Source organism: Nesoenas mayeri (assembly GCF_963082525.1).
Source record: "Nesoenas mayeri genome assembly, chromosome: Z".
NCBI classification, from domain to species: Eukaryota; Metazoa; Chordata; class Aves; order Columbiformes; family Columbidae; genus Nesoenas; species Nesoenas mayeri.
Genome location: NC_137542.1, coordinates 58844765 through 58869843, shown reverse-complemented (window position 1 = coordinate 58869843; position 25079 = coordinate 58844765). Strand labels below are relative to the sequence as shown.

The window sequence follows — 25079 nt, the reverse complement described above, 5'->3', positions numbered from 1 at the left end:
GACAAAGCCTCTAGACATCCAACTATAAAGTTGTCAGTCTCAGAATACTAAATCACAGTTACTGCTTCATTGTTGTCAACTCACAGGGGAAGACTATGCATTGAAATAAGAGGGTGGAAGTCAGGTGATTTGTCCACGGAATCTTCAAGAACAGGATTCTGAGGTGAAACAGCTATTAAGTTGACCAATACTTGATAATTTTTTAAGAAATGTCAATTTAACAGAATTTGTCAAACTTTGACAAACAATAACTAGGAAGCCGCTAGTTCAACTTCAATTTAACAGGCACAACCGTAAGATTTAGCAATAAAAGTATGGCGTGTGGGGCCAACCTTTCTCTGATTCAAGCACATGGCAAGATTTCCTTTGGTTCAGCCATGGCCAGGATCATACCCTTTGGTCCCAAGGGAGCAAAGCACTTAGAAGCTGAAGTTGAGCATATTTTAAGTGTGTTCTAAAGTGCTGAGCTGAGTCAAGGCCCCCCTTGTGCTGCTCTGAAATACAGACATATGTTTGTAATACGGGCAATTTGCTGAAGCCAAAAATGCAGGTTTTGAAAACTCTTTTGAGAATCAATTATTATTATTTTGATTAGACATTCCCTTACAGAGTTTGAAGCCTAAACATTGTGGCATTGAGCTAATGCAGATGAACCAGAAAGGAAAAGTGCATTAGCTTGTAAAGAATCTCTTTGCTGAATAATATAAACTCAAGGCAGTTTTTGATCTACGGTCCATAGAAGACCTGGGAACTATTAGCAAGAAGCCTGTGAAAGGCAGCTAAGCAGAGCAAATTTATTTATGCTATACAAGAATCTACTTATGTGAAATGTCTAAAATGATCTCCACACTTGCATGGGAAAAATGCACAGGAAGGTGTGCACCAATTTAGAAAGATCAAACCCCATTGATCTTAAATGTTCTAATGTGCAAGAAATGTTCACCTTTCTTGGGAAGTGTTGGGATGTAAAGTTGTGGCTATGTCTCCATTAGCATCCTACCAATAGACATCTCATAAAAACACTTCTTGAGGTCATGTTTTAAAACTCTACATAAAACTGGGGAACAGAATTATTATCCTTTTAATTAAAAAGTGACCTTTTTAATATGTATGTTTAGTCATAGTAAGATGACAAAATAAAATAATCTGTCTTTGCAATTTATTGTCCCAACCAGATCTGCTGGCTCAGATCTTCCGGTCTGACGTGACTGTGCATGGCACAGGAAAAATGCAGATCTCCACTACTGTCCTGCTCCCTAACTACTGACTAAGTATCGGTTCATACTGCAAAGTAAGTCATAACAAACATAATTTTGAAAAAAATTTTATGCTTCAAATCATACCCATTTTTCTCTACATATTTAAAACTTTTCCTTCCCTTTTCCTGTGGCAAAGTAGTCAAATGGATAAAAGAAAGCGGAAATACTGAAAGGCTTATTTGCAAAACAAGAAGTAGATCAAAACTCTCTTGGAACTTATTTTAAAAATTCCAAATGTTAAGCATGCCCAGGGGCTAGACAAATACAACTGCTTGAAAAAAATTGAAAAACTAATGAGGAAGTCTTTTTTTTCTCCCCAGCTCCACAGCAGCATGAATGCAGCTCTAGCCTACATTCTTCTCTGGTGCCCACAAGATAAGGAGGCTACTTCAGAAAACTGTCCCTTGACCACAGTGTTACTTTGGCTAAGGCACCATTGCAGAAGTCATAGAGGCCCAAACTGGGAAACAGGATGATGGACGTCCATCATGCGAACAGCTATTCCAGTGAGTCCTAAAACCACCACATCTACCTGGTCTACAGCCACCACCTATACTGGAGATGCCCTGATGGTCAGGAAGTCCTGCCCTCTGTCTGCATGGGACATGGGACAATATTTCACAAGGGCACTTGATGAACCCCTGCGTATGCTAAGAGACAACTGAAACATAAGGAAAAGAAAATTCCAAGGAAATGCTCCATGGGGGTGTTTCCCCATCAGCAAATAAAAGGCAGTGGAAAGAAAACAGAGCCAGCTTTTGCGCTTCATTCACTTCCAGCTGCCCCAAAATGGTTTCTCTGAATTGGTACTCTGACTTCTCAAGACCTAGAAGTTTTGTAGAACAGGGGCTTCAGTGCCAGTTTTGAGATTAACTTTTAAGTCTATGACTGCTGAGACCAGAAAGTTCTGATTATGAAATCAGAATAGGGCAAACAAAAATATAGTCACAGCTGGGATTTTCCAGACAATATTTTTATGGGTCTTCTTCACCACATTTATAATATGTACTGTTCAATTCCATTTGTGGACTAGGAAGCTCAGAGCTCTCCTCTGTCTAGTATAAAATAACCTGTCAGTAGCTAATTCATCACAGATTCAGTTTTGCTCCTCGTAAAGTCAATGGCAAAAGTCCCAGGGATACTGATGGCAGTAGGATTAAAGTCAGCCCTAGAGCAGTGTTTTACCACCCCAATTCCTGAAGATAGTTCCTTGCATGTTTAATTGTACACACATGAATAGTTAGTTTCACCAACTAATGTAGGACTATTTAATATGTTAGAAGTTCCTTAATTTCAGGACCAGGGCCAACATCACTAGACAATTCAATAACCACATTTTTATCATTTAAATAACTATTCGAATGTTGCACATGCCTGGAGAAGAAAGTGGGGGAAAAAGTGTTACTGTCCATATAGTCACTTCTCCTCCCCTAAATACTGGTTCTAAAATGTATTTACAGCTGTTGACTTCCCCTGCATGCTACTCCTATCATAAAAATATGTCTCCAAAACATCCTCTCGCATAATTTTTTAATCCTAACAAAGCAAAAATAGATACTTTAATAGAAAAATACAAGATAAAAATATCCTAAAAATAAAATGGTAGCATGGAATGTCATTTTTACACAAAAAAAAGATCCCCTTTTGAATTGTGTCAGCTATACAAACACTTTCATATTTACAAGTTTAGATGCAGTCCTGTGCTCACTGAAGTTAATGGGATTTTGCCACTGACTTCACTGGGAACAGGAGCAGGCTCTACATGGACTATATTTGTCCCTCTGAAAAGTCATGGCAGTGGAGAGAAAAGAGCAAGATAAAACACATATTAGACTGAGAAATCAGCCAGTCCTCTCTGGAGGCCTGATTGTCACAGCAGTGACGCTCCTCATTCTTTTTTTTTCCCCCCAACTCCCAGCACCTAAGAGAGGGAATCAGTGCTTTTGGTTGTGATACTACACAAACAAGGAAAGAACGGTTTGTATGTGTTTCCACCTGCCTGACTTTTTCAGTAGATTTAATTACACCCAAGTGCCAGTTCCCTCCCAGAACTAAAATCCATACACCCCATCTTATATCCCCTGTAAATAAATGATTCAGTGATGCAGGATCATACCCCAAATCAATCCCTTTTTTCATTTTGATATAAACCAGCACCTGTGCCTGTGAAACCATATTTGATACCCACGGGTGAGATGCAATTAAGGAAGGAGGTGGTAGGAGCTAAAAAAAAAAGGGAACAGAATGAGGCATTCCCCACCAACTAAACCTGGATCTGCTGCCTGTACTGTCTTTACATATTAAGTACATACTATAACATCGAACTGCATCATTTTCTTTTTTTCATGAGATGAAAGGCCATGTGGCATAATGTGATTAGTAAATCATTCCTGAGCTTCTGAAAGAAATTAAGACAAAATTACTTCTTAAAAGAGTGAGTTCTTCAAGAGCCTCTTTTTTTTTTCCACTGATGTCTTTGGTTGTCTCTTTTTCCCTTTTTTTTTTTTTTCTCTTTTTCCCCCAGGAAGAATGAGATTCTTTTTCTTCTTCTTTATGCAGCAGAAAAATGAGATCTAATGGAGTCTTCACGTAACTGCCGATGTTTCCCCATGTTACAGTCCTCCTGTTGAGTTCGTCTCTCAATAGTTATTCTGTATTTCTTTCTGCATGAAAGGAGAGGAACAGAGTGAGAAATCCTTCTCCCGCTATAGGATAACAGAACTTCCCTTACAAAGAATGCCTGTAGGGGACAGCTGGATGCCAGTTGAAAAATGAAATGTGGCAGAATGTGAAACCCTGGTCAAAGATTAGTTTGCCTCGAAACATTTTACCCAGACTGAAGAATGCCTGTTAATTTCTATATGGCAGTCTCAAAGCACCACGACACAGACATTCGCTTCTTTGAAAATTTCTGTTCTAAGTGATTAGGAAGTTTTTGTGAAGTGTCCTGTGAACTGTGTCACATCACTGCTTTATATTGATCAAAGCCAAATTTCTTTCCAGTATATGGGGGGTATAGGGAAGTAGCGCACTTTCTGGAGAGTTCAAACAACAGATCCAACTCTTTTTTCAGTTGCATTTCTCACAGAAACTATACATTAATCCTCCCGTCTCCCTCTGAGAAAGCTACACTGTTTGGGTGGAGATATGATGAATTAAGAAGAGGAATGTAGAGGATTGATAAGAAGTAAATACAACTGCTCATTCATTAGACACAGTTTTTCCTGTGTGTCTTCCTCTAGAGCCCTTGAAGAATTCTGTTATATTACATTATACGTTAAACAAGCCCTCTGACTGCCTTTCAGTTTGCCCTTTAGTACCCAAATCTCCCCTCAGAATCTTAATAAGATTTAAATTTATGTTTTATGCATAAGTTTCGGGACCAATATTTCAGAAGAGCATTAGTCCAGTCTTATGTGCCTACAGCACTGCTTGTGCAGATGCATGATGAATAGCTTGTAGGCCAAGGACAGTTCTGCCCCACTTCATGTGTAGCAGGAGTCAGGGCTAGATATGTAGCCACAGAAGAATGGTTTTCAAAACACCAAGGTTTTAATTTGGGTAATATTGCTTAATAGAAAGTGGGAACCTAAAAGTTCTGAAAAGATTCCCTAAGCATTTTTGTCTGTATCATTAGGCTTCAAATAACTTGAAAAACGTATGTTCTTTACTTCATTTATGTATGTTCAAGTCAGATCCTTCCACAGGTCAGAGCACACACAGTTATAGCTCGTGCACAAGGACAGGTCCACATTTCAAGAATGTACAACTCTTAAGTTTAAATCCTTTCAAAGCTACATATTAGAACTACTGCTCAGATCTTTTAATGGTCTGTATGCATATTCAAAACTGCATTAGCATGCTCATTTGTGGTAATGAATTTCCAAATGAGACGTCATCAGAAGATACACATATGGTTTGAAAGGTACAGAAACAGCAGGTACAAATTACTTCCAGACACACAATTCCTAGACCTGCATTTTCAGAAAACCTTACCTGATTTAGTTTGTTTCGTATGTTTATTCTAATGGTGCAATTAGGGATCTGTCCCTACTCCTGCTTCGAGTGGGTACAATCAGATCTCCAGGGTGAAATTCACTCAAGTCTTTACCTGTTTCCTAAGTGCAGATCTATCTGACAGGGCACTAGCTGCCTCCTTCAGTCACCGGAGACAAACAGGCATTTGGAAGAGGTTTTCCTCTGACATGGTTTAACTTCTACATGCGGGTGACATAGATTGCGCCCCAAAAATTGCTGATTTCTCCCCTCTGGCCATAATTACAAAGACCAGCTGTTGAGCTCAGGTGTCTACGTTTACTTTCACAGACACTCACCTTTGGTCACATGGATTTCCAATCGAAATCTTTGTCTCAGATGACTGAGAGCCTTTGTCTCAGATGACTGAGAGCTTAAGTCCTGTTCTTACAATGATACTTTGCATACTTTTATACCAGCTCAGGATATGTATTTTGCCTCATTTCTTGTCCTCACATACCAATTCCCTCCCAATATCAGCAATACTAATAAACATACCTAAAAATTATCATACCAGATTGAGAATGTATAAAAGATGCAAGAACCTCTGATGACACACAGTATAAAGACAGATTTGTATTTTTTTTTTCTTTTGTCTTTAGAATATAGTCTTTAATCAGTCTGAGCTAACTTATCTTGTCTCAGACCCAAACAACACACTACATAAGCACCAAATACATGCAAGAATACAGTCACCCTGCAGAATTTCAGTTCTAAGTACTGGATTAATATCTTGGTTCTAGGCTCTTTTGAAACTCTGGAAGTGTGTTGGTGAATTGAAAGCTGGTTTTGCATGTTTCATTTTGGTATTTTTTTTAATAAATAGATATTTTATTTTTATAAGGTTATTTGATTCTCATATGTGTAAGTTAATTCTGTTCTCCTATCTGCGTTTTCCATCCCATAAGAGTATAAATTATATTATATATAAGATGCTGAACATATATAACTAATTTATTCTGTCAGTGGTGGATCAATTCTCAAGACTTTAGGTTTGCTGACTAACAGTGTAAGAATTACTTAAACAAGAATAAAACACTGATCACCCCTCACTGAACCCTGCTTATTAAGTTAAATTCACAGCTTTGAAATCCAAATGCTCTCATACCGAAACAGAAATCTCTTTCTGGCTTCCAGTACAATTCCATTCAATACTCAAAAACTAAACATGGTACGAGGCAGGAGATGTAAATCTCTCATACAGTCACAGCCTGCACAATTGTGCTGGCAAGGAGTACCAAACAAAGGCAACTTTCAAGGCCAGGGAACTTTACTAAAGCAACCATGAATGACTGGAACTCACTGGAACTCTTAATACGTCTATGGGTAAAGTTACTTGGAGATGTAACTGGTTACAGGATGAGGCCCCGAGTAAATAAAATTATTCTGATGTATACAAAAGGACAATCACCAAAATGTGTTCACTGTTGTTTGTGGGAATGCTACCACAGATTATTATGGCACCCCTTTGTCTCCCATCAAGGATGTTGCTGCCAGGAACTGAATGGTTTGGATGATGAGTAAAGAGTTTACAGAACTTTCCATTAATTGGACTAACCTGAAAAAGTAAAAAGCCATCAGCAATCCTGCTCCAAGCAAGGCGCCCACCACTATTCCTGTAACTGCTGATTCTCCTAGACCACCTGCTTGAGAAGGGGAAAAATAAACAATCAGGGTTCATATTGAGAACTATTTGCATTCACATATTGGAAAATACACAGAACTAGGAAATGAGTGACCAAGATCAGATAATAACTGAAGCCTTTCACAGCTCAGGACTCTGTGGGAACCTCTTTGCTTAGTTTCAGTTTCTGCATGTTTATTTTTTGTCCTCGATTTCCTTGGGATTAAAAAAAGCCCCCAAGATCAGTGTCAGATGAAGATGTAATACACAGGAGTGTTGTTAAGAAACTCGTTTGGACAGCTTAGTCTGAATCATAAGAGACTGGGATTACAATGATGCACATAAAAAGAATCAGCACTGAATCTGCCTCAAGTCGTTATAACAGAAACAAATTCATTTCACCCGGTTTAGCGTCAGAACCCTCTCACAGCCAGGTTTATTAAAGTGACTGATGATTATCTGACAGCTCATTTTCTTTTCTGAACCTATGCTGTTTGAAGTTAAAGAGCTTCACCTTGCTCCAAATCTCTGCCATTCTGCAAAGTGCAGGGCAGCTGAACAGCAATGGCATTTTCATGTGGGTACTGTCTACTCCCTTTTCCGTGCCTGTCTGGGTTTGTGGAAAGGAACAGAGAAATATTAAGGAAATCAAGTGCCATCCTCCTCTTCATTTATCCATGACCCGTTGAGGGGATTTTGTTTGTAAATCAGGTTGTGTGGAAGCAAGGAGGTGCGTGGTTACGCAACACTGGCCTGGAAATACTCTCTACAGCACGTGTGTACACGTTTTTCAGGGATCAAAGAATTATCAGGCTGCAGATACATTTTCACTGTGGGACTAGCAATTTGTTTCCTGTGAAAAGCTAAGACCACCCTTTGTCACTGAGGCATCAATATCTTCCTATCCTTATCTCCCTCCAACGTCTTGCTCACTACAACACAGTCTCCAAAGTCAGTCCACTGGAAAACAAGGACACGTTCTCTGTGGAGGGTACTCTCAGCCTTCTGGATTCACATTCAATGGCCTTCACTTCTCAGCCTACTGGGCCCCTTGCAGTGCCTTCTCATAGCATTTAAAATCATTCTGCACTGGGAGAACACTGCTCCCATCAGTACTGGCCTCCCCAGCTGCTAATTATCAATATGATTATTCCCTCTTTGGGGTTTCAGTTATATCCTTCTTCCTGGCTAAAAAGGTTTTACCTTTTAGCCCCTGGGAAGTCCTAAAACCTCCAGGGCCTTGGGCTGTGCATCATGATTACTGTCATGTTTAAGCTCTGGGAAGTGATTCAGACCACGTACTACCCAGGGCTGCCAGACCTTAACTTCTCAGTCAGCAGAGAGACATACTCATGATGTCTCAGTTGGACAACAGTGCTAGGTAATTTAATATGGCTTGTTAAGTTGCATCACCACATGGATTCCTCTCTGACAGCCTGGGCAGAAGCATTTAGTCACTTAAGCTTACATGATTTACACGGTGTATTGTTTGTGTGCTCCGAAACTCGGCTTTCATCTAGTCGCAGCCTGCCATGATTCCAAGGATATTTCACATTTGATCGAATTTCAAAACGCCCCTGCTTTCCGTAGTAGTCCCCGATCACCTATGCAAAAAAAAAAAAAAAGAAAATAAAAGAAAGGAATGAAAAGATTTTCCTGTCAACTTCAACTTAGGGAATAAAACAAACAGAAGAGCAACATCACTCACTTGGACTCCTAAGGCAGGATGTTGAATCACAGGGAATTGGGCTGAAGGGGTCTGTGGGAGGTTATGTAGTGCATGCCCTGCCCCAGGGCAGGATCAGCTGAACAAAAGCATTCCTGGCAGATGCTTATCTAACCTGTTCTTAAAAGCCTCCAAAGAGGGAGACTTCACAATTCCTGTAGGCAATTATTCTGGAACTTGGCTGTCCTTAATGTCAGTGGTTTTCCCTAGCATGTAACCTATATCTCCCTTGTTGCAATTACCCATCACTATTTATCCAACTGCCAGTGGATGCAGAGACTCTTCCCTTCAGAAACATCCCTTGACATACTCACAGATTCTTATCTAGTCTACCCTGAGGCTTCTATATAAACCCAGTTCACACAAGCTTCTTTAACCCTCTGCATATTCTTCCTGCTCTCCTTGGGCTTCCTTCAATTACTCCATAGTGGTTTCAGTGCTCAGGACTGTCACCCAGCGAAGTGAAAGTATCATGTGAAATACCCTGTGTGTTGAGACTCCCAAGTACACACTCCAGGCTGGATTTTTCAATGCTCGAAGGATCTCGAGGTACTTGATCATGTTCAGCTACAATCTTTAAATCTTCTGAAGAACTATGAAAGAGCCTGTCGTTCTTCACCTTGTATTTCTGCAGTAGTTGATACATACACAGAAGGGGGCTTTCATGGTTATAGTTCTGGTAGCATGAACTATTTCAGACCAATTCATCAAGATTCTTTAGAATTTCAGTCCTGTCCCCAACAGTATATCCAGGCTTTATTCAATATAACATATGTTGGATCTACTGCAAAGTTGCAGGACCAAATTGTGCTAACAGTAGTAGGTCACTCACATGAAAATACTTAAAAAAATGTACAAAGCCTAACAGCATGACACTGAAGTACAGAAGTGATGGCAAAAGCACATCAAGAGACCTATTTGTCCTACCATGGATAAAAAATATCTATTAATACAGTGGGTTTAGAATTCAAGTCACTGATAGCCTGTTCAAAACTTCTACTTCAATTTCATTTTGAAGAGAGTTTAAAGATAACATTTGCCCCTGTTAGATACAGTAGATTTCACACTAATTAAAGGAGCTCATTTCTCTCCCAGTTTTGCAACAAGGAGAGAAATCCTTAGAAGCAAGCATTTGTTCAAAAATAAAGGAAAAAGTAGAGGGAAAAAACCTCAGAGACCATTTGCAGGCAGTAGACTATTCATTAAGAGATTGTTTAATTTATCAAACAGGAGTGGGAGAGTCCTCTACCAGCAGGGCTTACTAAATATAAAAGCATGCAGAAAGGCTTAAGAAGAACAAATAGATATAAGCAGTGACCAAATGGATTCAGATTAGAAGTAGGATATAGATTTTGAAAGAGTGATTAAACAGTGGAACAAACATTGAAGGAGCCAGTGAGGAAGTCCCTGTTCTTTGGTGTCTCCAAATGAGAAATTAATTCCTGTTACAGCGTGAGCTTTAATCACATGTAAACTACAGAGCTCCACACAAGGGTAAGAAACCTGCCTGACCGTAATACAGCAGAGCTCACACTATAATAGGAAGCATAGTGTTTTCTTCTAGCTTTAAACTCTGTGAATGGACCTGCAAAAACAGCTCTGCCCAAACACCCATTCATCTGGCTCAGTTCAGCTGAGAAACATTCTTGTACAGACACAGGAAAAACTGGCAAAATGACTAAAGCAGGGCACCAAAGAATAAATGTTTTCAGAGTGAGGCATGGGGGTAGAAGTGAATGCAGCAGACACAAGTAATAAGTAACCACGTGTAAAACATTTTAATTGCATGTATATCTGTATGCTTCATAAACAATGCAGAAGGAAATTAAAATGAGCAATATGTTAGAAGGAGAAATGTAACATGAAAGAAATAAAACAGCTTAAATCACAAGTGAAAGAGCAATGGAAGGAAGGGTAGGGGGATTAAATCGATAAATGAGATAAAAAGCTAACCGACTGAACAGAGATACAAGTTGTTCAAACCAAAGTCATCCCAAACAATTTGTAGTCCTAGCTTCAACTAATGATGATTACTCCTATCCCTGGGAGTGTCTGCAGTTTACTGCTGTAGTTTTTCAGTCGCTTTTACACACCAAAGCACACGATATATCCTCATGCTTTTAAAAAGGCTTCTTGAGTTCGTTTCTGCTGCAGCACTGACAAGAACAATATAACTTCACCGGATTCAAATCCAGACATAGAAATGTCCTACTCAGATTTACTGTTCTTTTCCGTTTGAAACTGACGAAATACGGGAGCCCTCCAAAGCTCAGGGTGATGCTGACTTTGCAGCTAACAGCAGCTTTATGCTGCAGCTGAAGTTATGACAATGTATTTATTAATAAACTCAACCCAGTCATGCTATTCTCTGTTTGCAGCTGGTGCTATTTCTCACACACTGTTTTTCACAGTCTGGCTGCTTCCATTCCTGCTGTGTCCAGTGGAATATCCCACGTGGTGTATATGGAGCCGTCTGATTAAAATGTCTCTTAAAACACTGGAAAAAAAAGCACCTACGTCTTACTGCCTGATAAACAAGGTGAGGCAAAGTCTGCACTCCTGCCTGTGGTAGACCACAGGATAAGATTACAATACTTGTCTATATAAACCCCTGTGTTGATGTATCAGGGTAATTTGTGCATCCCTTACACTATAGGATTAATCTATCTTCTTACTAATGAACAAAAGGCCTTGCTCATTTTAAACAATGATTTCTTGTATTCAAAATTTGTCATTGCTTAGCTAACTTGTGAATTTCCACCCTTTAAATTTTCAAGATACTAGAGTCATGTGAAGAAAGACGTATTGTTAAAGAAACAGAGTTAAGAAAGTTTTTAAAAAACTTTGGATAACTACTTTAAGATAATTACTTAACAGAAAGGATTTGGTCTCCGGGTTGATAAGATAAAGCAATACCATTTTAATGTATATATTAAATAAACAGATGCCCACCAAGCAAGCAGATGGCATGGTGTTACCTTACGCTACCTAATTCATCAGTGGCCACTTGCTGTGGTGTTTGTTTCCTTACCTCCTGCGTGCCTGCCTCTGGATCTGTCATTCCAATCACAGAGAAATCCCCGTATCTGTCTCCATTGGCATCAATGGACACCTGCCCTGCAATGCCTAAAGAATGGCATGTGAGGAATTAGAAAATTAATTAGTTGAAATACTAAGCCTTTCCAAGGAAAACAAGAAAACAGTGGACAGGTTTTCACAGACCGATATGACAGGAAATCTCATCAGTCTCCCAGCATTTTTGTTGGCATTCCAAAAGAAATTGTAATTTCATCTCAGTGTCTGCATTCCTGAATTCTTAACATTTCTCCTTTTTAAATATCAAATGTGTGAGACTGTTTGGAAAATACGTGAGAAAACCTAATCCAAAATCCAGCATGCAAGAACAAAACACAAATATATTTAATGTGAATTATTTACAGAGTCCAGCTCATGTGCTGCAGAGGACACTGGGGCACAGCCCTAAGTGCTGCACACTGATGGGGATGGTGCACCCATACAGCCAGGCCAGTGTTGTTTCCATATAATGGGAAACTGGAGGAGGCACCATGTGCATTACGTGTACAATAAGTCCTGCATTCATTTACACAGGATTATCTGCATAATATGCTGCTGTTTGTTTTATATTTTTAGACCCCTGGTTCACTTCCTTCCTTTACAAGTTCTAGGAAACTTTAGGAAAACTGGGAAACATTAACTCATAGGATAATTCAAGTCTGAAGTGACTTCAGGAGGACCAAAATCCAAGTTCCTGCTCAGACCAGGGTCAGCCAGGAGGTCAGAATAGGAGGATGCTCAGGGTTTTATACGGTCTTCTAAACATTCAAGGATGGAAACTGCACAGCCTCTCTGAGGCAAATTGTTCCAACTACCATGGTGAAAAAATAATTATTTGTATTCAGCCTGAAAGTCTTCTTTCAATCTATGGCCTTGTGTACAAAGAGTACTGCTCCAATTGTTGTGATGTAAGTTAAAGAGGTTCTTAAAACCCATGAAACAATACCAATTAACTATGACGAAGATGTTGTAAGACTTTACTGATATGCTTTATCACCTCAGATATTCTCAAATGTGATCCTCCACTGCCTGACACCAAACGTAGCCATTTACAGCAGCGCAAATCAAACAGGCATAATTTTACATCCATGTTACACCAACTACGTGACTAGCCCAGGCACAAAGCAGTAGAGAATCAGGTTCTCAGCGACTGTAAATTAGAAGAGAGATGCAGATATTCAGCCAGAGTATAAATTCCCCTCAACATACCTTATGATAGTGAAAAAGTAACACATTAACACACCTACTTTTACCTTGTCTCTGTTCCTGTTCAGTGATGTTATGTATGTTTAAACCTACTCTGATTTTCGAAACATGTAGTGGTATCAAAAGATTATTGTCAAGCATCTCTTTCATTGTAACAGTACAGTAATCAAACAACTGACAGTTTGACTACTGCAAGAAAAGAAAGTGGGTATAACAACCCCTTGGCTGTGAAAGCACAGGAAAAAGCCACTATGAAGAGCTGCAATGTCCTTGTCTACATGGCAATTTGGATTCTGGATCTGACAGGAGGCATTAATGGGAGCAGACACCTTCCTGGTATAAGAAAGCCATAACTCAGTTTTTGGAAGTAGGTACTAAAATTTGCTGAAACTCAGAATTCCTATGGGATTTTTTTTTTTACAATGGGAAAGACTAATTCTTAACTTTTCCAAATGAATAATAAAAAAAAAAGAGTTTGAAATGTTGACATTCCCTGCGACATTTTTCCTTAAGATACATATTTAAGAAATTTTGAAACAACCTTAAGGAAGAACCATGTTTGGATGAGGATGGAAGGATTTTATCCAACTCTTTGCTCTACTACTTTTTTGTGCCAAAGAATGCCAACGAATAGATAATATTCTCCACAAAATATGCCTTGAAGTCATATAAGGGTTTCTCTAACAACCCAAGCCATAAGAAACCCTTCGATCACCTCAGCCTTATTCTTTCCTAAGAATAAGCAGTTGTGGCTGGTAGACTGTGAACACTGTGGGCAACAGCATCCACATCCCTTGGAGTTCTGATGGGTCACCTATTCAGAGCAGGCTGTAAAATGAGGCACCCAGGCAATCAGATATCTAGATGTAAGCAGTTACATTAATGTTGTTAATTAAAGTGGAGTTCTCATCATCAAGGCTCACAAAAGTTTAAGTGAATTATAAAGCTTCAGTCCTGGAGTAGAGTCTGGTGGGTGTATGCATGGACCACATTTTGCAATGCTGCATCCAATTCAGAAAGGGGTCTGCAGGCAGGATAAAGGGACGTGATTTTCCTAAACATACTGGCTTGCAAGCCAAGAAGTTACAGGTCTCTTTCAAAATGAGGTTTATCTTTGTAAATTACGTCCAGCAAAGTACTGCCGCAGGGAGGAGATAGCATTTGACTGATGTGGCATTTTTAATTTTTCAGCTGCACCCTCACAGCTCACCTTGACAGCTCCATTTTCAGAAGAGCTGTGACAGGGCAGTCAGCAACAATAAACTGGTTTTCACAAGCTGGAAAAGTGAAGATTTTTTTCTTCCTGACTGGTTTTACAAGACAGGTGTGAGAATCAACCATGTAATCTACATGGGCACACCAGCTTGTGGCTTCCTGGAGCAGAAAAGCACGAGCAAACACAGACAGGCTGTGCTGGAGCATCTGTTCATACACAGGATAACCAGTGAGGTAAATCCTTACACATCAGACTCCCTCTGTTAAAACAGTGTGTTTTGTGAAGCCATGAGTGCAAACAGAGCTAGTGGGACACAATGCCAAACTAATGCAGGGCTCTTTACGGCACAACTGCAACCAGCATAATTTAAAGCAATTCCTGTGTTGCCTTAAGCTGCCCTGGGGATCCTTTTGCCTTGTGTTCAGGCCACAGTTTGAGAACAGAAAATAGGTTTGGAGCTGCTGTCCTTCTTGCCCTTATCCACTGTGTCCAGTGTGTTCTCAGAGCAGAGAATGTGGCCACTGAGGTTTTTCCTACACATTCAGATTAATCACTTATATCTTACCTAGGGGAAATGTTTCCTTCTCTTAAGCACTTCCATAGGAAATTTTGCCAGTCCTACACCAGATGATTTGAGTATTATAAGAGAGGGATGGGAATATTATAAAGAGAGGGATGGAAATATTCTATGAGATGACAAGGTTAATCCAAGAATCCTTGGTTTCTTTATTACGATCCCTAATTGGCAAAAACACTCATGTCACTTTGCATCAGCAGGGTGACATACACGTGCCAGTTGTGCTGTGGAATTGCAGCCTTCACGATTAGGTACAGAAAGGCACAGAGCTGTTCACCCGCTGCCCCTGAGACAGCATGCATGGATCGTGAAAGGAGGCCGGGGGTAAATCCTTACAGGGCCCAAAGGAGCCACACCAAGAAGCAAAAAAAACCCCAAAACCTAAAAAACAAAAAACCTGGCACCTGTTTGCTTCTATCCATTCCCAGGCTTTTAAGATAAAAAAGTCAAATGGAAAAAATGAAGCAATCTCAGAGCTAATAGATGCACGTGAGCTGTAATCTTTTCAAAAACAAAGAGGGAGCCTGAGAAAATTATTGGTATTTCTTTACAATGTCAGTGAGGGTCATTAAATTGCTAGCAGTTTTTAGACCTAAATAAGACCTCAGGGGTTGGTGCAGAATAAAGTCAGACTTCTAAGAGCCAGCCTTAAAGATGTATGGTTTCATATGGTGATTTCCCCTCAGATAAGAGTGGAAGTAGCACTAGTTCTTGCTCTGCACAGAACAAAGACCAGTATTTTTTTGACTCTGAAAGCTGGAATTCCATATTAACTCTCACCTTCATATGTTCTGTTCCGTGTTTGCTGAACAATTTTTTCCCCATCTTTCTTACTGAAACCAAACTTCAGGACTTCCTGTAAAGCTAGAGCATAAAGAAGAATAGCATCATGGAATCCTTCCACAAACATGTTCACCTAAAAAAAAACAAAGGGAAAAACAAAAGCAATGGCAATTGACACAGGAAAAACTTTTATTCCTTATGGAATTGATTAACTACAGGGGATCTCCAAATTAACCAAAATTACTAATTTGGGGGGGGGGTGGTATTTTCTCAACTGCTGGAACACGAAGGAATGTTGTCTCAAGAAAACCCAGGGGCAAAATGGCAACTTTTGGCCTGCTTTTAAAAACAGTTAACTACTTTCTGCTATTCTGAACATTCAAATCACACCAGTGTTGTGTCTGAATAGTTTCGTAGATACGGGAGAAATTTGGAGATCGCTCTTCCCACGCCCAGACACACAAGTTCTGCAGCTGACAACATGAGACTCTGTAAGGTGCTGAGCACCCTCATCCCACAGCACAGAGTGTGTCCTCCCCGCCCTGCACAGAGGACTCAGCACCTCTCAGGACTGGGAAGTATGTTCTGCCATGACTTTTTTTGGAGAGCCCAACCAGCGGGTTTGCTTGTTTAATGATTACCACTTCCAATTGTGGCCCGTGTTCCACTGAGCATCTCTCCACTAGCAAATGAGCCATGGAGGAAACTACTTACCCTCAACAGTAATGTGTTCTCTGGAACTGCCAGGAGAACAGTTTCCTGTCCTTTACAGTTTTTTTTCAGTAAGTGACATGTAATGGATAAAATGTTGCTTTCTAATCCGAATACAAAATAAGACTGCTGCCAGCCAGCTCTGCCTCCTTAGAATCTACATAGGCAACCTGCAGCTTTTGCTCTACATCACTGTGAGCAACAACAACCGTTATAAGCAGAGTCCTGCAGAAACCCTACAGGTTTGTTCACAGGAGCCCAGTGTTCTTCAGTGATGAAGTAATAATTATTTTAGGAGCTGAGTTCAGATGGAGATCCATCAGCACAAGCAGACACACATGGCTTGAACAGCACAGGTATTTCTCTTGTATAATGGCTTGATGCACAATAATTCAGAATGAATTATCTTTTCAGTTGCGAGAAAGATGTTCCCATTCACTCACAGTTTCATTACAATGGAAAAGCTCCTGACATCCTAGCAAAGGCGTAATCAACAATTACACCACATTCTGGGGTCTCTTATTGACATTTCCAGTGAACGATCCAGTTCTGCAAATATTCTTCTGGACAGAAACAACATTTAGCTTATCTTCCACTTCAGTGTACCTAAACAATTTAAAATATCTGTAAATAAAGTGCTACTCTAACTCTCACAGTTCTAAGCTGCACATTTAAAATGTTAAAAGAAAAAAACATGTAGCCAGTTAAGTAAATAACTGCTCCATAGATAAAAACTATTACATAGTTGATTGGCTAAGCTGAACTAACCAAGGCTCTGGTAATGTAATTACATGCAAGACATTCCTTCACTCTTAAACCATTTGCCAACACTAAGGAGAATTTCAGAATTATTTACTGATAATACAAAAGTTTACATTGCTCTGACATTTAAAATTGGACTTTCAGATAACTCTAACCTATGTTTCATTTAGAAAATGCACTACCAGTTCAGAGGAAGAGCCCACCATGCTACAGAAGGCACAGAGCAGCTCAGCTCAGTCTGACAGCCAAAGAATAAAAGGCAACTGCAGTCATTTTGACCTAAGAAGAAAGCATGAAAGAAGAGGTGAAAGTCAGGCTTTTGGTGCAATAACAAGAGCTGATGGACAGAGTGCACACTAGCACAGGCTTTGCCAAAAAGTGGTTTAATTTTTCAGAATTGAAAAAAAAAACACAAACCACGAAACCACAAAGCTTGACAACCGCTTTATGTGCCAGCGTTAGAGTCCAAGTGGCCTGCGGATGATCAAACATGGGCTTTCTTGATGTGACACTCATTCTCTCAGGAGAGAAATAAGTCTCTCTAGCTGCTTTACTTCCCTGCTGGCTGATTTACAGGTTGTGGCTGGCATCCACTTCAAGGAAAGCTATTTGTCACTTCCTTTGTCTATGGCAAAGACCTCTCAGTGTTCACACAGCAACCTTCAAAATCCATTTTGTCAGCTAATTTGCTCAATCTGAAGCCTACCCATGCCACCAGCCTGAAAATCCTCCTGCAGACACTGAGGATTTGCCAGATATGCCCTGTCAAAACTCACTTGGCAGTTCGGGATGTTACTACCACAGCCCCTACCTCACCTCTTGGCCAAAAGTCCTTGACATTGCACATGAAAAATCACATTAAAAAATCATCAGAAGATCATCTGCGCCACTTCTCAGCTCCTCATGCACAAACCCCAGCATTTTATCTCACATTGTGAAGGAAGGTGAAGCTGCTGTTAATGTATGCCATTTGAAATATTTTGCCAAAAGAGTAATGTTTATTGTTTGCATGTGTGACTGCACCTACACTTTCCAGCCAAACCATTAGTTGGGCACACTGGCTACTTTTCGTACTAATCTAGGGACATGTTCAAGCACCAGTTTGTGAAAGGGGATATAGGATGCCAAGAAGGGCACAAAGTTTTCCTGCATACCATCTTGCTCAATCATTTTGAAGTTGCCATGATCATACACAGAGAATGGGTTGCACAATGTATAGAACTAACCTAGAAAGGAGACAATATTGCAGATGGGAGGAATATTACAATGTGAAATACCAGCTGCAGGTAATTCGGAAGGGGTTGCTCTTTCTTTGTTCCATTTTCCACCTGTCCAGGGCTCACTCAGGTTCATTTTGCAGCCCTGTTGCCTGGGACTGTCTGCAACATATCCTATGAGTAAAAAGAGCACAAAATTTCTTTCGCCTGACACTGGTCCTGCCTTACTGGAACAATGTCCCAAGCCATATAGTCCCAGGACTTCTTTTCTAGGCAACATAAGTCTGTTAATGACATCTCATGTACCTCATGGGTACAAAGGTTTTTCTTAATTATTATTTTTCTTCTTATTATTTTAACAGAGCTTCTGTTCTACATTCAGTCCTATCAGAAATTATGAAGCAGCCAACTATCAAAAATGATGAAACAGACTGACACCAGATTTTTTTCTCAATAGTTTTTACATGTTTTGGGCTGTGTTTATTTAAATTTTAGAATACCTGACAGTAAAAATAAGTAATACTTTAAAAAAAAAAACCAAAAAACCACTTGATTTGCTGCAGGGTTAAAAAGGGCAGAAGTATATCTTCCATTAATGTGTCAAATAGGGACCAGATTAAATGTGAAGACGTCTTCACAGGTTGCTTGTAGGTGTCCATAGTAATTAATAAACTGTGGTTCAACATTAGACAGCCCTCAGGACAAAACTAAACAGATTACAAAAGCTATTAAAGATCCACTAATCTGTAGGTAATTAACAGTTCTTTTAGTTGAGCTCTAAAAAAAAAAAAAATCCATTTTGATTTATGCTGGTTCTTTTAATTACAGGTGCAAGCTGAGCTCCAAATGCTGTGATCACGGTTTGCACATCAGGTCTACTAAAATATTGCTGTCCCTAACCCGTAGTGCACAGCAGAGGCACTCTTCAACATGTGCCATCAGCAACGTAAGCGGCAGCAGAGAAGCTGCCAGGTTTGCTGGACATCTTTGGAGGCTGCAATACAATATGGGGAAACCCCTCTGCTGAGATATCTTCCATATTACTTTCACATCCCATTCAAGGTCCCATATAATTAAAAAACAGGTAAGCAAACTGCATAGCTGGATGAGATATGCATGCATTTGCACCTTTTATTTAGCTACCTTTCTACTCTAATTAACCATCTTCCATCAGGAAAAGCTCTCTCCATGGAAATCACATGAATAAATTTTACACAGTTCAAAGTTATAGGTCCCCAAGCAGCTATAGTGTGACCACACTATTCATATATACCAAGGTGTTAACAGCATACACAGCATACACGTGGAAGACGGCCAAGCTACAGCTATGCAGGACCCATAATTTTCCAAATCCTGCTCACTGACTGTTAAGTAAACTTATTCTCTTCCACCTGGAACTGCCTAGCTCTGAATCACAGCAATTACAGCAATTGATACCACTTCAGTCCTAGCTGGGGAGGATCATAGTCACTATTTTTTTAACTGCAATAGCTAACAGGAGAACCCAAACTGGGTCTCTACATCCACTTCCCAGAACACCCACAGTGATTTTCAAGTTGTCAAACTATAGTCCCAGGCAAAATCAGTGAGGACCCTGGGGGATTACATTGGTTGTACTCAGACTTGTTGCAAAAATCTTACCAATTTACATACTTGACATGAGGCCCAAGTGAGCTAATGCCCACTGAAAGTCCACTGGTATACTATATATATATATATATGTATATATGTATATACTCTTTCAGATTAGTCCACAGGGATAAAACTTGAAGCAATCTAGTATGGAAATTTGAACCTATAAACACATGAAGCTCATCTAACCTCAGGACTAAGAATACTATGAATGAGCCTTTATGAATTTTAGCAATACTCATACTGTAAAGCTAAGCATGACACGGTAAAAACATAGCAACAAAGTTCAAATACAGCAATATATTTCAAATATATATATGTATATATATATGTACTTCAAACCCACTGCATGCCAAGCTGGTTCACCTGCTTCATGACTATGGGCTTCTCCAGCACAACGGCACATCTCACTTCTAGGTGGTGTTTTCCTAATATCTCATGCTGTTTCAATGTATCTCAACTAAATAATCTTTTTCTAAGAAGTTATAATTTAACTGTCATTTCTCTCTTTTTAGTCTTTCTTCACCAAGCCAATTATAATTATGGTCCTTCCTTTATGAGCTTTTCCGAGAAAGCCTGACGTGGCTGACATTTTACATGCATTTCCTGACATTTATCTTTGGTTGTGGAAACTCATATGAGACTTGTCTTATAGGGGAGGATGTGACTTTATTATGTGAATTCTGCAAACTGAGGCTTACATTCTGCTTTAAAAATACAGCTTAAAAACACAGCACTGCATTAGAACAAGACATCCCTTCCCTCTAACTTTAAGGAGGCTTTTTCCACCAAGGCTGCCTGCTTGCCTCCATCTCCTCACCGGTGTTTACTGGTACAGTGTAATGCTGAGCACTGAGGAGATGCAGACGTGCAGGTCCGCCTCAGCACTCTGCACACCAGGAGATGCAGCCCCAGCATGAGGACTTTGTGATTGAAGTGCAAGTTGAGAGAGAAGACATAGGTATTAAAGCCAGGGTGATGATTATGTCCGGGGAGCAAGCAGTGGTCACAGCCCATCAGCTGCCTACCTCCACCACAAAAGAGCCTGCAAGCATCATTTGAGATACGAGATCTATAGAGAGATCCCTGCTTTTACTGAATTTTTTGTTTAATCTGGACAAAAAGAAGCTCTACTGCAGTTAAGCCCTTTTCCTTAAGGACGGGACTGTGCCTACACTGTTCAGCCGTGCATCTGACCAGCTAGTACAGGAGCCAATGTGCCAAACCATTGCTACACTTGCTCCACCTAGACATGAGGATGCTTACTCCAAAAGGCCTGAAATACCACCAGTGGCAAAGTCCCACCCACTTCAAAGCCAGCAGTGGAGCAGAACGCAGCCCTTTGTTCCACAAGAAGGTCTGCTGAATTAAAAGAAATTTACAAAAAGAAAATAAAAAAAAAAATATCACAACCAGTATCTGGGATTTACTTAAAAAAAGGCTGCCAGTTTCAGGGACCTAAGGGATTTTGTCAGTGAAAGTTATTTTCTTGCTAGGTAAAGAAAACTAACCATAAAACCAGGTCATTTGCTCTTGTATCCCCTCTTCACTCTTCACGCTCTCTTCCTTGTTTTTCTTAATACCCCATTCTTGAAAAACTGGTAGATGTACTCACTGTCATCCAGCTGGGGCAGCCACAAGTTGCTCTTTTGTTTCAATGGTGAATTGAAGCAAAAACCTATTCAGTCCCAGACTGCAGGGGAGCTGAGCTGTGAAACACCAGCTAAAACACGACAGGGCACAGTGACAACCGAGATGCAAGGGCACAAAAGAACCCTTCCACCCCGCTGCCTGTAAGAGCTGCTCATTCTTTGTTTGTTCATTGCTTGCAACTCTCTCCGATGATTATCTAGAAAATAGCTTTAAAACCCCTAGTGCCAGCTGCCAACAGAAACGTTTCAAGAACCTCTCCTTCCATTGAACACAGCCACGGGAATTGCCGCCTCAGCAGACTCAGAGCCTTACCCAGTCAGGTCACATTAAGACGCTCTTACTGTCGCTCATTTGCACAAACTTTGGACCAAACCCATGGACTGACATCACTGGGTTGCAGACCACTCCCTGGACCTTGAATGGTGCAGCCAAAGCAGGAGGGGGATGAGCTAAAAACTGCTCTTCTCCAGGAACAGGGAGCACCTCTGGGACTGGATTTTCCCCCTGCAAACCTGCACAGGATTTACTCTTGGCTCCATCCAACGCACTCAGTGATTCCTTCTGCAAGTTGGTACCAGCTGTTTTACCACTCTGTGGTTTTGGTTCCTGCATTACCTTTTAATATCGTTCTGAAAGGAGTGCAATTGATGTAGCTAAGGAGCAGCACTATTTTGTACCAGAAGTGAACTACCTACAGAATAATAATTTAGGGTAATTTTTTCTCTTTGTATACTTTACATACATACTATGCATCTATGTAATTTAGCTCTAAAGGGCTCCAGGCTACCTGTCAATGAAAAAGGCAGAATCAGAGAATGCATTAATATGCTGCTGCAGGATGAAATCTACTTTCCAGTGTTCATAATACATCTCTAACTCCAGATAAAAGACCAATGCAAAGGATCTCTAGCACACAGCACTATATTATCATTGCCTGAATACTGAAGAGATCTTAACTGTAAAAGATATAGCTGTCATTTAAAAATTAACCATTCTATTTTTTTCTGATTTCCTGCCTTCTAACAAGCTACGTGGTCGTTTGTGTGATGAGTTGCAAAACTACATTCAGAAATCATGCTTCTAGTCACAGTGGTGAACATAAGAGATATTAAAGAAGTCACTCTTTTCAGCTGAACACACAGAGAAATTAAAGCATGCTTGTTTTAAATAGGATTCTCTAAGAACCCCACTGGTAGTCTGATGATAACTTGTATATAGTCGTCATGAATGCCTACATTTTAAGCTAGCATTATGCAACCGTTGGGACATTTTAATTGCAGATAAACACCTACTAACCAAAAAAAAAAACCCAAAAAACAAACAAAACAGTCTTTTCATTAGATATTAAGTTTTAAATGTTAGTCAGCAAGTTTGTTTTTCAAGCAGGAACATATTTCAGTTTTCAGGATGACAGAGTCACTCATCTGAAAAAATCAGTTCCACTTGTTAAATAAGCTAACTGGTTTAAATAAATGCAGAGCAAGGACAAACAGGAAGGACATTTTTTGTTAAATGTTTATGCTTGTACAATGTGCAATTGTTTTGGGTTCTGGATTTCTAACATTATCACCAAACCACAAAAATCACAGAAATACTTTGTTTTCTATACTAAAAGCTCTCAGGAGCACATCAGGTCTCATGCAAAACTAGGGGAAAACAGACACATCCAAACTGAATTTACCTGTGCTATACTAGCTGGCAAATAAACAGTATGAGGGTGGGCTGCTGAAATATTTGATGGGATAACAGACCACCTGATGAAAGAACCATCTGATTTCTGCTTTGCAGCAGGTTAGCAAAGGACACCAAGCAGAGCATTTGCTTTAAATACAGTTTTAAGAGCTGGATAAACACCAATGATTTAGGCACAGCCAAAAGTGGTGATTAGCAAAAGTATGCTGGGAACCGGGATTAGTCATCTAAGCTCCTCATTCAGCACCAGGCAAAAATTAGGCACACAAAACCAGGATTCATACGCACCAGCACCCCACTTCACCCTTGCCAGCAGAGAAGGGGGAGAAGGAGGGATGGATGTGACCCTGTAACTCTCCCACAGGCAGGTAACAAACACCCCTCTGCATGCAGATGCAGTCAAGTCTTTACAAAAACCCCACAGGGAGCCAGTCCTTTAAAACCCCATGCCCCTTTCATCTAAAACCCCGGGGGCGGTGACTGCTGTGCTAGCATGAGAGAAATTCAGGCTCAGATCTCTGGAGTCTGAACTCCACCCTTCTCCTGCCCTGTCTGCAGGGCATCCTGGGGTGAGTGTGTCCCCGAGCTGGATCCCAGGCCATGGGGGTGAGGAATGAGCTGCCAACACTGGGGTACCCCTGGGCTGGGAGTAAATAATTTGCCAGAAACGCCCACCTGAGGCTGAGGTTGCCATGGCAAATTATCCTTCTATTAATTACCAAGGTAAATGGGCATACAGGCTTGTAAACCTTAACGGCATAGAACTAATGCGAACCCTCAGGCTGCTATTAATCATGCTTCCATTCCAAATAATTTAAAAATTAATGACTTGTTTTTGTTATTTTCCTTCAGATACTGGATATCTGATGAATGGCATTCAGATGGCTGATTAACCATCCCTTTGCTGGCATACCTGCAAGGATCCAACTGGCACAGGAGAGGTAGAGCAGCTATCTCAGACAATATTTATGTGTACCTGTCAGCAGGCAGTAATGTTCCAGCAACACACCTGGAATATGTTCTCCCACCCTTCAGCAGCAGCGTGGTAGTTAACCCTCAAAATCTGACGATTTACAGCCCCTCCAAAAGGCTAAAACCTTACTCTTTTAGCTTCTTGCTTCCTTACTGTCTGTCTGATCTCTGAGATCCTGCTTGATTTTGCTTTCTAACGTATTTTGTAGTCTGCAGTCTGGTTGTCTAACTGGATGCATTGTACAAACCTATGTCCCATCAAATGTAAACGTCCTCCTGCCTACTGAATGTCGCCTTGTTCCCAGCCACGGAGCAAAAGGCGCCTGGAGCTCCTTACCTACCCTCCTCCCCTTGCCCCACGCCCCTTTCTCATGCCCCTCTTATTCATTTGCTCTGGAACATAGATAGTCCTTGTCTTTTCAATCCGCCTTGATGTATTATTTCTTCTTGGAAGGAACTAAACTTTTGATTTTTGTCTCAGGTTTCCCTTCCTAATGGAAAAAAAAAGTCTACTAAAGAGAGGAAGAAAGTTCGGATTATCCACCTGTGTGTTTCTATGGCTCCTTGCATGCAGAAGAACACTGCTGCCTTTATATGCACAGCCCATCCTCACAGGCTGACTAGATTAATCCCTCCACGTTAGAGGAATTGCTAAATATCCACTGAAAAAACGCAGAGCTGTCAGCTTGGGACACTGATCACAGAATCACAGAATCGACTGGGTTGGAAAAGACCTCAGAGACCATCGCGTCCAACCCTTGGTCCAACTCTAGTCTGTTTACTAGATCATGGCACTAAGTGCCATGTCCAACCTCACTTTAAAAACCTCCAGGGATGGCGAGTCCACCACCTCCCTGGGCAGGCCGTTCCAATGCCTGACCACTCTCTCGGTAAAGAATTTCTTTCTAATATCCAGCCTAAATTTCCCCTGGCAGAGTT

At 40.5% G+C, this 25079-nt stretch overlaps 1 protein-coding gene across 1 annotated transcript in view; it reads right to left on the bottom strand.

Moving 5' to 3' along the window:
* Positions 1-3734: 3734 nt before the first annotated feature.
* Positions 3735-25079, bottom strand: part of NPR3 (natriuretic peptide receptor 3) — a gene marked incomplete at its 5' end in the record, with an annotated part of 40634 nt that continues 19289 nt past the window's right edge. The window contains 5 exons of the mRNA XM_080363014.1: positions 3735-3922; positions 6853-6940; positions 8387-8522; positions 11676-11770; positions 15499-15634. Coding sequence (XP_080219140.1) covers positions 3811-3922; positions 6853-6940; positions 8387-8522; positions 11676-11770; positions 15499-15634 — 567 coding nt within the window. The 3' untranslated portion in view covers positions 3735-3810. The remainder of the gene's footprint in view (positions 3923-6852; positions 6941-8386; positions 8523-11675; positions 11771-15498; positions 15635-25079) is intronic.